General features: G+C 41.2%; 1 protein-coding gene across 5 annotated transcripts in view; it reads left to right on the top strand.

The window, feature by feature from the left end:
• LOC110516876 (caldesmon, smooth muscle) overlaps positions 1 to 16,200 on the top strand; it is an 87,539-nt gene that overhangs the window by 51,034 nt on the left and 20,305 nt on the right. For 3 of the 5 annotated variants that reach the window (XM_036981592.1, XM_036981594.1, XM_036981597.1), the window contains 5 exons: positions 801 to 941; positions 6,316 to 6,357; positions 9,620 to 9,663; positions 14,701 to 14,782; positions 16,125 to 16,200. The exon at positions 16,125 to 16,200 is cut by the window's right edge and continues 65 nt beyond it. In XM_036981592.1, the coding sequence (XP_036837487.1) occupies positions 801 to 941; positions 6,316 to 6,357; positions 9,620 to 9,663; positions 14,701 to 14,782; positions 16,125 to 16,200 (385 nt within the window). The remainder of the gene's footprint in view (positions 1 to 800; positions 942 to 6,315; positions 6,358 to 9,619; positions 9,664 to 14,700; positions 14,783 to 16,124) is intronic. The other 2 variants (XM_036981593.1, XM_036981595.1) reach the window with 1 other exon arrangement.

The raw sequence follows: 16,200 nt of genomic DNA, 5'->3' as shown, positions 1-16,200 counted from the left end.
TTTGAGTCCCTGGCGGCGTAGTGTGTTACTGATGGTAGGCTTTGTTACTTTGGTCCCAGCTCTCTGCATGTCATTCACTAGGTCCCCCTGTGTAGTTCTGGGAAATTTGCTCACCGTTCTTGTGATCATTTTGACCCCACGGGGTGAGATCTTGCGTGGAGCCCCAGATCGAGGGAGATTATCAGTGGTCTTGTATGTCTTCCATTTCCTAATAATTGCTCCCACAGTTGATTTCTTCAAACCAAGCTGCTTACCTATTGCACATTCAGTCTTCCCAGCCTGGTGCAGGTCTACAATTTTGTTTCTGGTGTCCTTTGACAGCTCTTTGGTCTTGGCCATAGTGGAGTTTGGAGTGTGACTGTTTGAGGTTGTGGTCAGGTGTCTTTTAGACTGATAACAAGTTCAAACAGGTGCCATTAATACAGGTAACGAGTGGAGGACAGAGGAGCCTCTTAAGAAGAAGTTACAGGTCTGTGAGAGCCAGATATCTTGCTTGTTTGTAGGTGACCAAATACTTATTTTCCACCATCATTTGCAAATAAATTCATTAAAAATCCTACAATGTGATTTTCTGGATTTTATTTCTTCTCTTTTTGTCTGTCATAGTTGAAGTGTACCTATGATGAAAATTACAGGCCTCTCTCATCTTTTTAAGTGGGAGAACTTGCACAATTGGTGGCTGACTAAATAATTGTTTTACCCCACTGTATGTGTATGTGTGTTGTTCTAATGTAATTTATCCGTCTGCAGGAGGAGAAGAAGAGGAGTGTGTTGTTCTAATGTAATTTCTCCGTCTGCAGGAGGAGAGGAAGAGGGTGAAAGACGGGATAGAGAGTAGGAGGATGGCGGCTTCAGAGAGAAGGATGAAGAACCTCAGTATTTCCAGCATTGAGGGAGACGAGTCCTTCAGCCCCTTCAGTCCCATGAGCCCCACCTTCAAGGTACTACTGATGTCCCGGTATCTATCTATCAATCTATCAATCAATCAAATCAATCACATAACTTCAAGGTACTATTGATGTCCCGGTATCTATCTATCAATCTATCAATCAATCAATCAATCACATAACTTCAAGGTACTACTGATGTCCCGGTATCTATCTATCAATCTATCAATCAATCAATCAATCACATAACTTCAAGGTACTACTGATGTCCCGGTATCTATCTATCTATCTATCTATCTATCTATCTATCTATCTATCTATCTATCTATCTATCTATCTATCTATCTATCTATCTATCTATCTATCTATCTATCTATCTATCTATCTATCTATCTATCTATCTATCTATCTATCTATCTATCTATCTATCTATCTATCTATCTATCAATCAATCAATCAATCAATCAATCAATCAATCAATCAATCAATCAATCAATCAATCAATCAATCAATCAATCAATCAATCAATCAATCAATCAATCAATCAATCAATCAATCAATCAATCAATCAATCAATCAATCAATCAATCAATCAATCAATCAATCAATCAATCAATCAATCAATCAATCAATCAATCAATCAATCAATCAATCAATCAATCAATCAATCAATCAATCAATCAATCAATCAATCAATCAATCAATCAATCAATCAATCAATCACATAACTTCAAGATACTTCTGATGTCCCGGTATCAATCAATCAATCAATCACATAACTTCAAGGTACTACTGATGTCCCGGTATCAATTAATCAATCAATCACATAACTTCAAGATACTTCTGATGTCCCATATAATTTACCACCATACACATCACCTTGTCATTCACCTATCACCTAACCACATGCCCACAGTTGTAGAGAAAATGATTTTTATTAGAACCAGAAAGGATTCAATGGATTTCTTCATATACAGGATGTAGGAAACATCATAGGATGTATTTCATAGCATATTTGTCCCCTTTCTGTTAACTCTGCCATGCCGACTCACACGGTATTACACAGTGCTTGATGTAGCATGTCTGCCACTGTGTTCTGTTTCCATGCTTCATGCCATCCTACCAGAAACTCCTCCTTCTGTTTTACCCAGTAAGTTGTCGACTGTCTGTAAGTGCAGTGTGTGGACGGATATAACTGTGTTGGCTCTGTGATGTGAAGTGAGAGTCCTGTATGGTCTGTGGTGGTATGACAGGTAACATGAGTCTCTACTTAGAGTCTGATGTCAGTATGACTATTCACACTGGCTTCCTTTGGGTTCCGTTTCTTGACTTGTTTTCAACACTCCCTTCTCAGACAGAAATGAACCGTGACAGATTTGAAAACAAACCTTCTAGTCTGAAGACACTTTTTTTTTTTTACTAACTACTAAATGTAAAATACTTTCAAAATCAACTCTTTGATGAGCAAAACAGTTTGTTTTCTCAATCTTATCGTAGAAACACAAAATACAATGTTGACTACAGGATCACTTCTCTACATTTTTCTTCTCTCACTTGGTGTCATCACACCCCCACACCGCCTCTCCACCTCTTGCATGTCATGTTGACACATCATCCTATATTTCCTCACCTTGATGTTTTTTGTGTGTTTTTCACGCTTCCTGTGTTGAAAGCATTTAGAGAGTTTTAGGCTGTGTTCTAACGTCCATTCTAGTCTACCTCTTAGAATCCCCGCCCCCAATACTCTGCTTTATTCTAAGAACTATGTTACTATGGATACTGGAACAGAGCCTTTGTGTACCTTCCAAATGGAACCCTATTCCCTTTATAGTACACTACCGTTGACCAGGACCCATAGGGTGCCAAGAATAGGGTTCCATTGGGGACACAGATGTTGTGTTGTGCTCTGTGTGTAGCTGCATGTGGTCAGCTTTCCTTAAACACTCCAACACTTCACGGACCGGCATGGGTTAATTCATGTCTTCATGGGTTAATTCATGTCTTCATGGGTTAATTCATGTCTTCATGGGTAAATTCATGTCTTCATGGGTTAATTCATGTCTTCATGGGTAAATTCATGTCTTTATGGGAAAGCACCCAACTTTCTTTTTTGGCTCACAGCTAAATAGGATGTAACAGACGTTTGCATTGCTCAATAGCAACCTTGCTAATGTGCCAACTGTTGAGTCATAACCAATGAAGTGACTCACTCAATCCAATGTTTTCTGTGCTTCTGTTAAACCAGTAAAACACTAGTAATACTCCTATTACAAGTAGGAGTGGAGCTGTGGTCTAAAACACTGCATCTCAGTGCTTGAGGCGTCACTACAGACACCCTGGTTTGATTCCAGGCTGTATCACAACAGGTCGTGATTGGGAGTCCCACAGGGCGGCGCACAATTGGCCCAGCGTCGTCCAAGTTTGGCCGGTGTAGGCCGTCATTGTAAATAAGAATTTATTCTTAACTGACTTGCTTAGTTAAATAAAGGTTCAGTGATTTTTTTTTACAAACAAATATATTTTCCTCTAAAATCAATCGGAAAAAACACAAAGATTATTAGCCAAACTACTAGGAAAATAAACCTTTTCGACCGTGGAAAAGTGTTCCTCTCACTGTACGTATCTATCAGATGAATGACCTTGTATATTATCGTGTTTCTTGGCACGTCGTTAGCAGTGTAAAAGTGTTCCTCTCACTGTACGTATCTATCAGATGAATGACCTTATATATTATCGTGTTTCTTGGCACGTCGTTAGCAGTGTAAAAGTGTTCCTCTCACTGTACGTATCTATCAGATGAATGACCTTATATATTATCGTGTTTCTTGGCACGTCGTTAGCAGTGTAAAAGTGTTCCTCTCACTGTACGTATCTATCAGATGAATGACCTTATATATTATCGTGTTTCTTGGCACGTCGTTAGCAGTGTAAAAGTGTTCCTCTCACTGTACGTATCTATCAGATGAATGACCTTATATATTATCGTGTTTCTTGGCACGTCGTTAGCAGTGTAAAAGTGTTCCTCTCACTGTACGTATCTATCAGATGAATGACCTTATATATTATCGTGTTTCTTGGCACGTCGTTAGCAGTGTAAAAGTGTTCCTCTCACTGTACGTATCTATCAGATGAATGACCTTATATATTATCGTGTTTCTTGGCACGCCGTTAGCAGTGTAAAAGTGTTCCTCTCACTGTACGTATCTATCAGATGAATGACCTTATATATTATCGTGTTTCTTGGCACGTCGTTAGCAGTGTAAAAGTGTTCCTCTCACTGTACGTATCTATCAGATGAATGACCTTATATATTATCGTGTTTCTTGGCACGTCGTTAGCAGTGTAAAAGTGTTCCTCTCACTGTACGTATCTATCAGATGAATGACCTTATATATTATCGTGTTTCTTGGCACGTCGTTAGCAGTGTAAAAGTGTTCCTCTCACTGTACGTATCTATCAGATGAATGACCTTATATATTATCGTGTTTCTTGGCACGTCGTTAGCAGTGTAAAAGTGTTCCTCTCACTGTACGTATCTATCAGATGAATGACCTTATATATTATCGTGTTTCTTGGCACGCCGTTAGCAGTGTAAAAGTGTTCCTCTCACTGTACGTATCTATCAGATGAATGACCTTATATATTATCGTGTTTCTTGGCACGTCGTTAGCAGTGTAAAAGTGTTCCTCTCACTGTACGTATCTATCAGATGAATGACCTTATATATTATCGTGTTTCTTGGCACGTCGTTAGCAGTGTAAAAGTGTTCCTCTCACTGTACGTATCTATCAGATGAATGACCTTATATATTATCGTGTTTCTTGGCACGTCGTTAGCAGTGTAAAAGTGTTCCTCTCACTGTACGTATCTATCAGATGAATGACCTTATATATTATCGTGTTTCTTGGCACGTCGTTAGCAGTGTAAAAGTGTTCCTCTCACTGTACGTATCTATCAGATGAATGACCTTATATATTATCGTGTTTCTTGGCACGTCGTTAGCAGTGTAAAAGTGTTCCTCTCACTGTACGTATCTATCAGATGAATGACCTTATATATTATCGTGTTTCTTGGCACGTCGTTAGCAGTGTAAAAGTGTTCCTCTCACTGTACGTATCTATCAGATGAATGACCTTATATATTATCGTGTTTCTTGGCACGCCGTTAGCAGTGTAAAAGTGTTCCTCTCACTGTACGTATCTATCAGATGAATGACCTTATATATTATCGTGTTTCTTGGCACGTCGTTAGCAGTGTAAAAGTGTTCCTCTCACTGTACGTATCTATCAGATGAATGACCTTATATATTATCGTGTTTCTTGGCACGTCGTTAGCAGTGTAAAAGTGTTCCTCTCACTGTACGTATCTATCAGATGAATGACCTTATATATTATCGTGTTTCTTGGCACGTCGTTAGCAGTGTAAAAGTGTTCCTCTCACTGTACGTATCTATCAGATGAATGACCTTATATATTATTGTGTTTCTTGGCACGTCGTTAGCAGTGTAAAAGTGTTCCTCTCACTGTACGTATCTATCAGATGAATGACCTTATATATTATCGTGTTTCTTGGCACGTCGTTAGCAGTGTAAAAGTGTTCCTCTCACTGTACGTATCTATCAGATGAATGACCTTATATATTATCGTGTTTCTTGGCACGTCGTTAGCAGTGTAAAAGTGTTCCTCTCACTGTACGTATCTATCAGATGAATGACCTTATATATTATCGTGTTTCTTGGCACGTCGTTAGCAGTGTAAAAGTGTTCCTCTCACTGTACGTATCTATCAGATGAATGACCTTATATATTATCGTGTTTCTTGGCACGCCGTTAGCAGTGTAAAAGTGTTCCTCTCACTGTACGTATCTATCAGATGAATGACCTTATATATTATCGTGTTTCTTGGCACGTCGTTAGCAGTGTAAAAGTGTTCCTCTCACTGTACGTATCTATCAGATGAATGACCTTATATATTATCGTGTTTCTTGGCACGTCGTTAGCAGTGTAAAAGTGTTCCTCTCACTGTACGTATCTATCAGATGAATGACCTTATATATTATCGTGTTTCTTGGCACGTCGTTAGCAGTGTAAAAGTGTTCCTCTCACTGTACGTATCTATCAGATGAATGACCTTATATATTATCGTGTTTCTTGTTACGTCGTTAGCAGTGTAAAAGTGTTCCTCTCACTGTACGTATCTATCAGATGAATGACCTTATATATTATCGTGTTTCTTGGCACGTCGTTAGCAGTGTAAAAGTGTTCCTCTCACTGTACGTATCTATCAGATGAATGACCTTATATATTATCGTGTTTCTTGGCACGTCGTTAGCAGTGTAAAAGTCATCTGAAAAGAAAGTCTGCAGCAGTGGCGTTGGCTTGTGTCTTTCCTGTCATCAATGTGCTTCCCTGTGATGTGTGTCCTTCCAGAATGACACCGAGGAGAGGATGACGTCTGAGAATACCTGCACGGTGAGTTTCACCTTGGAGACCCAGGGTTCCAGAGGACAAACGTATTTCAGAACAATTTAATCCAAATCAAAACTATTCTGTTGTTGTTTTAGATTCTGTCCCCCCTCCCCGTGTTAGATTCTGTCCCCCCCCGTGTTAGATTAAACCCCCCCGTGTTAGATTCTGTCCCGCCGTGTTAGATTAAACCCCCCCCCCCCCCGTGTTAGATTGAGTCCCCCCCCCCTGTTAGATTCTGTTCCCTGTTTGCTTTTATAACTAAAACGAAAGGAAATATTTCTAATAAATGTCAAGGAATCACCAGCATGATATTTGTTGTTGTATACGATGCATTACAACAGAGATCCGGTTCGATTTTTACTTTAAATGTAATACAAGAGTGATTCTGAATCTGAAGGGGGGAAACATAATATAACAGAACACAGAATGATTCTGTTCTGGAACGTTGACCCCATGCAGGGGTCATTCCAGGTTAAAGGTCACCACGGGGTTAACTGTGACACAAAGGTTTCCCTTCTGTTGTGTTCCGTGTGATCGTAACGTGACACCACTTGTCAGCTGTCTGTCTTTTTTTTTTTATGTCATTCTGCGCTTCATACAAACTCAGCTCTTGTTTCTAGCCTGGTCCCAGATCTGTTGGTGCTGTCTTGCCAAATATGGACATTGTCATGCATCAATGACCATATGGGTTGGCAAGACAACCCAAACAGATCCGCGACCAAGCGTTCCTGTTTCACCTTCCCTCCAAAGACCTTCTGAGCCACTGTTGCTACATCATCAACAGGAAGGTGTCCTTATTGTGAGCCATGCTGATGGATAATATGTTGACAACTTCAAGGGGAAGATTGTTCCTTTCAACTTACTGTGTGGCCCCTACATACACCTTTACCGGGTCATGACAGTACTATACACCTATATCAGGTCATGACAGTACCTTTATCAGGTCATGACAGTACTATACACCTTTATCAGGTCATGACAGTACTATACACCTATAACAGGTCATGACAGTACTATACACCTTTACCAGGTCATGACAGTATTATACACCTTTACCAAGTCATGACAGTACTATACACCTATAACAGGTCATGACAGTACTATACACCTTTAACAGGTCATGACAGTATTATACACCTATAACAGGTCATGACAGTACCGTTAACAGGTCATGACAGTACCTTTATCAGGTCATGACAGTACTATACACCTTTAACAGGTCATGACAGTACTATACACCTTTACCAGGTCATGACAGTATTATACACCTATAACAGGTCATGACGGTACCTTTACCAGGTCATGACAGTATTATACACCTTTACCAGGTCATGACAGTATTATACACCTATAACAGGTCATGACAGTATTATACACCTATAACAGGTCATGACAGTATTATACACCTATAACAGGTCATGACAGTACCATACACCTTTACCAGGTCATGACAGTACTATACACCTATAACAGGTCATGACAGTACCTTTACCAGGTCATGACAGTATTATACACCTATAACAGGTCATGACAGTATTATACACCTATAACAGGTCATGACAGTATTATACACCTATAACAGGTCATGACAGTACCTTACACCTTTACCAGGTCATGACAGTATTATACACCTATAACAGGTCATGACAGTATTATACACCTATAACAGGTTATGACAGTACCTTACACCTTTACCAGGTCATGACAGTATTATACACCTATAACAGGTCATGACAGTATTATACACCTATAACAGGTCATGACAGTATTATACACCTATAACAGGTCATGACAGTATTATACACCTATAACAGGTCATGACAGTATTATACACCTATAACAGGTCATGACAGTATTATACACCTATAACAGGTCATGACAGTACCTTTACCAGGTCATGACAGTACCTTTAACAGGTCATGACAGTACCTTTACCGGGTCATGACAGTACTATACACCTTTACCAAGTCATGACAGTATTATACACCTATAACAGGTCATGACAGTACTATACACCTTTACCAGGTCATGACAGTACTATACACCTTTAACAGGTCATGACAGTATTATACACCTTTACCAGGTCATGACAGTATTATACACCTTTAACAGGTCATGACAGTATATACACCTTTACCAGGTCATGACAGTATTATACACCTTTAACAGGTCATGACAGTATTATACACCTTTATCAGGTCATGACAGTATTATACACCTTTACCAGGTCATGACAGTATTATACACCTTTACCAGGTCATGACAGTATTATACACCTTTACCGGGTCATGACAGTACTATACACCTTTACCAGGTCATGACAGTATTATACACCTTTACCAGGTCATGACAGTATTATACACCTTTACCAGGGCATGACAGTATTATACACCTATAACAGGTCATGACAGTATTATACACCTTTACCAGGTCATGACAGTATTATACACCTATAACAGGTCATGACAGTATTATACACCTTTACCAGATCATGACAGTATTATACACCTTTATCAGGTCATGACAGTACCTTTAACAGGTCATGACAGTATTATACACCTTTAACAGGTCATGACAGTATTATATACCTTTAACAGGTCATGACAGTACCTTTAACAGGTCATGACAGTATTATACACCTTTAACAGGTCATGACAGTATTATATACCTTTAACAGGTCATGACAGTATTATACACCTTTAACAGGTCATGACAGTACAAACCACAAATGCTTTAACGAGAAGGAATTCTTTGGATGGGTAGGAATACTCTGTATTGATAATGTAAGGTTACCGTAGATTGATAATGTAGGGCTACTGTAGATTGATAATGTAGGGTTACCGTAGATTGATCATGTAGGGCTACTGTAGATTGATAATGTAGGGTTACTGTAGATTGATAATGTATGGTTACTGTAGATCAATAATGTAGGGCTACTGTTGATAAATAACGTAGGTCTACTGTAGATTGATAATGTAGGGCTACTGTAGATCGATAATGTAAGCTACGGTTGATAAATAACGTAGGGCTACTGTAGTTTGATAATGTAGGGCTACTGTAGATTGATAATGTAGGGCTACTGTAGATTGATAATGTAGGGCTACTGTAGATTGATAATGTAGGGCTACTGTAGATTGATAATGTAGGGCTACTGTAGATAAATAATGTAGAGCTACTGTAGATTGAAGTTGTTAGCTGTTATTCTAGGTAGCTTCAGATATATTATCTCCCATTACAAACCCGGTGTCCTTGTTCCCTTCCTCAGATCAACGAGAGGACTGAGTCTCTGAACCGCTCTCTGCAGAAAAGGTGAGTGAAAATATCTGAGGTGAAATAATTAAGTACTTGCTCTGGTGGGAAAAAAAACAGATAGTGAAATAGAGAAATAGAAAAGCAGGGATTTTGCAGGCTCTCTCTCTCTCTCTCTCTCTCTCTCTCTCTCTCTCTCTCTCTCTCTCTCTCTCTCTCTCTCTCTCTCTCTCTCTCTCTCTCTCTCTCTCTCTCTCTCTCTCTCTCTCTCTCTCTCTCTCTCTCTCTCTCTCTCTCTCTCTCTCTCTCTCTCTTTGTCAGTGATGATTTATGTGTACTAAGTCAAACCAGATGTGTTTTCTTTGGTGGCTGTTGGTAAGATAGATGGGCGATATGCTTACAGAGGAGCCTCGCACTGAGATAGATTAGTTATCTGATCCTATAGCAGCCGTGTGGTGGAATACATTAGACATCTGATCCTATAGCAGCCGTGTGGTTAGATAGATACACTCTAACACTCGTATAGCCGGTGCAACATGTACGCTCCTCATGGTGAGATAGAGATAGTATGGTGAGGGACAGCATTAGCAATGAGTCTCAGGGCCTTAAGACAGAGAATGGTGAGAGAGAGAGGAATTAGCTAGGAGTCTGAGGGCCTTATTAAGACAGAGAATAGTGAGAGAGAGGGGAATTAGCTAGGAGTATGAGGGCCTTATTAAGACAGAGAATAGTGAGAGAGAGGGGAATTAGCTAGTAGTCTGAGGGCCTTAAGACAGAGAATGGTGAGGGAGAGAGGAATTAGCTAGGAGTCTAAGGGCCTTAAGACAGAGAATGGTGAGGGAGAGAGGAATTAGCTAGGAGTCTGAGGGCCTTAAGACAGAGAATGGTGAGGGAGAGAGGAATTAGCTAGGAGTCTGAGGGCCTTAAGACAGAGAATGGTGAGGGAGAGAGGAATTAGCTAGGAGTCTGAGGGCCTTAAGACAGAGAATGTTGAGGGAGAGAGGAATTAGCTAGGAGTCTGAGAGCCTTAAGACAGAGAATGGTGAGGGAGAGAGGAATTAGCTAGGAGTCTGAGGGCCTTAAGACAGAGAATGTTGAGGGAGAGAGGAATTAGCTAGGAGTCTGAGAGCCTTAAGACAGAGAATGGTGAGGGAGAGAGGAATTAGCTAGGAGTCTGAGGGCCTTAAGACAGAGAATGTTGAGGGATAGCATTAACTAGGAGTCTGAGGGCCTTAAGAGATGAAGTCATCAGGTGAGCCGGTGTTTTATTGCCTCTCTGTTTCCCATCTGTCAGAGGACACACACACACACACATACATACATAAACATGCACGCAGGCACACACACTCACGCACACACACACTTGTAAGAGGAAACATTGCGTGAGGATAATAGCCCCTTTCATAAAATGTGAACATGATGGAACTCATCATCAGAGAGTCAATGACATCATCGTAACTAATGGTAACCCAAACACCCTCGACACAAAGCATCTGTCTGCGTTGGTAGAAGTCACTGCTAATAAAGTTTAAAGTTTTCCGGTGTCACATTTATCTGGCCTAAATCAGAGGGACAGGAAGATATTATATTAAAGCAGATGGAAGACATCACTGTTTAGAGGATCTCTGATATAGTCTATAGATATTATATTAAAGCAGATGGAAGAGATCATTGTTTAGAGGATCTCTGATATAGTCTATAGATATTATAATAAAGCAGATCACTGTTTAGAGGATCTCTGATATAGTCTATAGATATTATATTAAAGCAGATGGAAGAGATCATTGTTTAGAGGATCTCTGATATAGTCTATAGATATTATAATAAAGCAGATCACTGTTTAGAGGATCTCTGATATAGTCTATAGATATTATAATAAAGCAGATCACGGTTTAGAGGATCTCTGATATAGTCTATAGATATTATATTAAAGCAGATCACTGTTTAGAGGATCTCTGATATAGTCTATAGATATTATATTAAAGCAGATCACTGTTTAGAGGATCTCTGATATAGTCTATAGATATTATATTAAAGCAGATCACTGTTTAGAGGATCTCTGATATAGTCTATAGATATTATATTAAAGCAGATCACTGTTTAGAGGATCTCTGATATAGTCTATAGATATTATATTAGAGCAGGTGGAAGACATCACTGTTTAGAGGATCTCTGATATAGTCTATAGATATTATATGAAAGCAGATGGAAGAGATCACTGTTTAGAGGATAGTCTGTGTTGATATGTGGTCTAGTCTGTTAGACATCCTAAGAGACTAGAGGCGTCCTGCTCCTCTGGCTGGGCAGTGAGCTCCTGGTGAGACTAGAGACGTCCTGCTCCTCTGGCTGGGCAGTGAGCTCCTGTTGAGACTAGAGACGTCCTGCTCCTCTGGCTGGGCAGTGAGCTCCTGGTGAGACTAGAGATGTCCTGCTCCTCTGGCTGGGCAGTGAGCTCCTGGTGAGACTAGAGACGTCCTGCTCCTCTGGCTGGGCAGTGAGCTCCTGGTGAGACTAGAGACGTCCTGCTCCTCTGGCTGGGCAGTGAGCTCCTGGTGAGACTAGAGACGTCCTGCTCCTCTGGCTGGGCAGTTAGCTCCTGGTGAGACTAGAGGCGTCCTGCTCCTCTGGCTGGGCAGTGAGCTCCTGGTGAGACTAGAGACGTCCTGCTCCTCTGGCTGGGCAGTGAGCTCCTGGTGAGACTAGAGACGTCCTGCTCCTCTGGCTGGGCAGTGAGCTCCTGGTGAGACTAGAGACGTCCTGCTCCTCTGGCTGGGCAGTGAGCTCCTGGTCAGATGTCCTGCTCCTCTGGCTGGGCAGTGAGCTCCTGGTGAGACTAGAGACGTCCTGCTCCTCTGGCTGGGCAGTGAGCTCCTGGTGAGACTAGAGACGTCCTGCTCCTCTGGCTGGGCAGTGAGCTCCTGGTGAGACTAGAGACGTCCTGCTCCTCTGGCTGGGCAGTGAGCTCCTGGTGAGACTAGAGACGTCCTGCTCCTCTGGCTGGGCAGTGAGCTCCTGGTGAGACTAGAGACGTCCTGCTTTTCTGGCTGGGCAGTGAGCTCCTGGTGAGACTAGAGACGTCCTGCTTTTCTGGCTGGGCAGTGAGCTCCTGGTGAGACTAGAGACGTCCTGCTTTTCTGGCTGGGCAGTGAGCTCCTGGTCAGATGTCCTGCTCCTCTGGCTGGGCAGTGAGCTCCTGGTGAGACTAGAGACATCCTGCTCCTTGGGTTGGGCAGTGAGCTACTGGTGAGACTAGAGACGTCCTGCTTTTCTGGCTGGGCAGTGAGCTCCTGGTGAGACTAGAGACGTCCTGCTTTTCTGGCTGGGCAGTGAGCTCCTGGTGAGACTAAAGATGTCCTGCTCCTCTGGCTGGGCAGTGAGCTCCTGTTGAGACTAGAGATGTCCTGCTCCTCTTGCTGGGCAGTGAGCTCCTGTGCTATAGCAAATGTAAATGGAGCTGGTTGGGTTAAACCACACATGCCTGAAGCAAGAGTAATGCTTGTGGCGTGCAGGAGGCCTGGGGTCAGACAAGTGTTGAAACGGTTTCAGGTTGACTTGAAAGAAGAGCATAGGGAGTATAACTACTATCACTTTATTTAGACTATGACACACAGGAATCCTTCGCCATACCCAAAATAGCCATCAAAGGAGTGTGGATTCATTAGATGTCTTAAGAATGAGCTATACCTTTACTTAGCAATGAAACATACCACCCTAACCCTACCTCAGAGTACTATCAACCCTAACCCTACGTCAGAGTACTATCAACCCTAACCCTACCTCAGAGTACTATCAACCCTAACCTCTACCTCAGAGTACTATCAACCCTAACCCTACCTCAGAGTACTATCAACCCTAACCCTACCTCAGAGTACTATCAACCCTAACCCTACCTCAGAGTACTATCAACCCTAACCCTGCCTCAGAGTACTATCAACCCTAACCCTACCTCAGAGTACTATCAACCCTAACCCTACCTCAGAGTACTATCAACCCTAACCCTACCTCAGAGTACTATCAACCCTAACCCTACCTCAGAGTACTATCAACCCTAACCCTACCTCAGAGTACTATCAAACCTAACCCTACCTCAGGGTACTATCAACCCTAACCCTACCTCAGAGTACTATCAACCCTAACCCTACGTCAGAGTACTATCAACCCTAACCCTACCTCAGAGTACTATCAACCCTAACCTCTACCTCAGAGTACTATCAACCCTAACCCTACCTCAGAGTACTATCAACCCTAACCCTACCTCAGAGTACTATCAACCCTAACCCTACCTCAGAGTACTATCAACCCTAACCCTGCCTCAGAGTACTATCAACCCTAACCCTACCTCAGAGTACTATCAACCCTAACCCTACCTCAGAGTACTATCAACCCTAACCCTACCTCAGAGTACTATCAACCCTAACCCTACCTCAGAGTACTATCAACCCTAACCCTACCTCAGAGTACTATCAAACCTAACCCTACCTCAGGGTACTATCAACCCTAACCCTACCTCAGAGTACTATCAACCCTAACCTCTACCTCAGAGTACTATCAACCCTAACCCTACCTCAGAGTACTATCAACCCTAACCTCTACCTCAGAGTACTATCAACCCTAACCTCTACCTCAGAGTACTATCAACCCTAACCCTACCTCAGAGTACTATCAACCCTAACCCTACCTCAGAGTACTATCAACCCTAACCCTACCTCAGAGTACTATCAACCCTAACCCTGCCTCAGAGTACTATCAACCCAACCTCTACCTCAGAGTACTATCAACCCAACCTCTACCTCAGAGTACTATCAACCCTAACCCTACCTCAGAGTACTATCAACCCTAACCCTACCTCAGAGTACTATCAACCCTAACCCTACCTCAGAGTACTATCAACCCTAACCCTACCTCAGAGTACTATCAACCCTAACCCTACCTCAGGGTACTATCAACCCTAACCCTACCTCAGAGTACTATCAACCCAACCTCTACCTCAGAGTACTATCAACCCTAACCCTACCTCAGAGTACTATCAACCCTAACCTCTACCTCAGAGTACTATGAAAGAATGATGTTCATGGAATATGTCTTGTTTTAAAACAGTAACAGCATCAAGAAGACCCAGCCTCCCATCCCCATCTCCAAGATCGACAACAGGCTGGAACAGTACACTCATGCCATAGAGGTATACTATGCTGTACTTTACAATACTGTACTATACCTTACCATGCTTTTCAATACTATACTATACCTTACCATGCTTTTCAATACTATACCTTACTAAACGTTCCTATACTATACTATACCTTACCATGCTTTTCAATACTATACCTTACTAAACTTTCCTATACTATACTATACCTTACCATGCTTTTCAATACTATACCTTACTAAACTTTCCTATACTATACTATAACTTACCATGCTTTTCAATACTATACCTTACTAAACTTTCCTATACTATACTATACCTTACCATGCTTTTCAATACTATACCTTACTAAACGTTCCTATACTATACTATACCTTACCATGCTTTTCAATACTATACCTTACTAAACTTTACAATATTATACTATACCTTACCATGCCGTTCAATACTATACCTTACTATACTTTACAAAACTGTACTATGCTTTAAAATACTATACTGTACTATGCTATACCTTACTATACTTTATTATGCTTTAATATACTTTACTGTACTATGCTATACCTTACTATACTTTACAATACTTTACTATACTTGAATGTACTATACTATACATTACTGTACTTTGGTATGCTTGACATTACTTTACTGTGTTTTACTGTAATATACTATAACGCACTGTAATATACTACACTATACTGTACTATACTACACTATGATGTGCTATGGTATACTATATTCTATTCTAACGTACTATACTATATAATATGATATACTATACTCTACTCTACTGTACCATACTATACTATACTGTACTGTGCCATACTATACTATAATATACTACTCTATACTGTACTATACTATACTGTGCTATACTGTACTGCACTATACTATACTATACTGTGCTATACTAGACCACACTGTACGCTACTATACTGTACTATGTAATACTATACTATACTATACTATACTGTACTATGTAATACTATACTATACTATACTGTACTATGTAATACTATACTATACTATACTATACTATACTATACTATACTGTACTACTGTTTTCTCCAGTGCTCCAGTTCCTCCAACAGCTCACATTAGGAGTTCCCAGAGTTGGTTAACACTGTACTGTATTATACTAATCTACTGCCATCTTCCATCCTCTGAGTTTTCATCCCCTGTATGACCTACAACATTTAAAGCTACTCCTTTATTTAGTTTATCTTTAACCGTAACACAGGAGTGGCCAAGCCTGCCCCCGAACAGAGAGGAACCGGCTATGCAGGCTCTTTCTTTAGCATTGTGTAACAATACAGTGTGACCAATTCAGTCCAGACAGTAAACGGGAGTTAACGGTCATGTCTCATGTGTCCAGACGTCCTCTATGGAAGCCAAGGCAGCCAGGCAGCAGGCTCTGACGGACCTGCCCAGCCCCACTGAGCCTGTGGCCT

This window comes from Oncorhynchus mykiss, chromosome 6 (genome assembly GCF_013265735.2).
Source record: "Oncorhynchus mykiss isolate Arlee chromosome 6, USDA_OmykA_1.1, whole genome shotgun sequence".
Lineage (NCBI taxonomy): Eukaryota > Metazoa > Chordata > Actinopteri > Salmoniformes > Salmonidae > Oncorhynchus > Oncorhynchus mykiss.
Note: the sequence above shows the minus strand (reverse complement) of the source record. Positions and strands in the feature narration are given on the sequence as shown.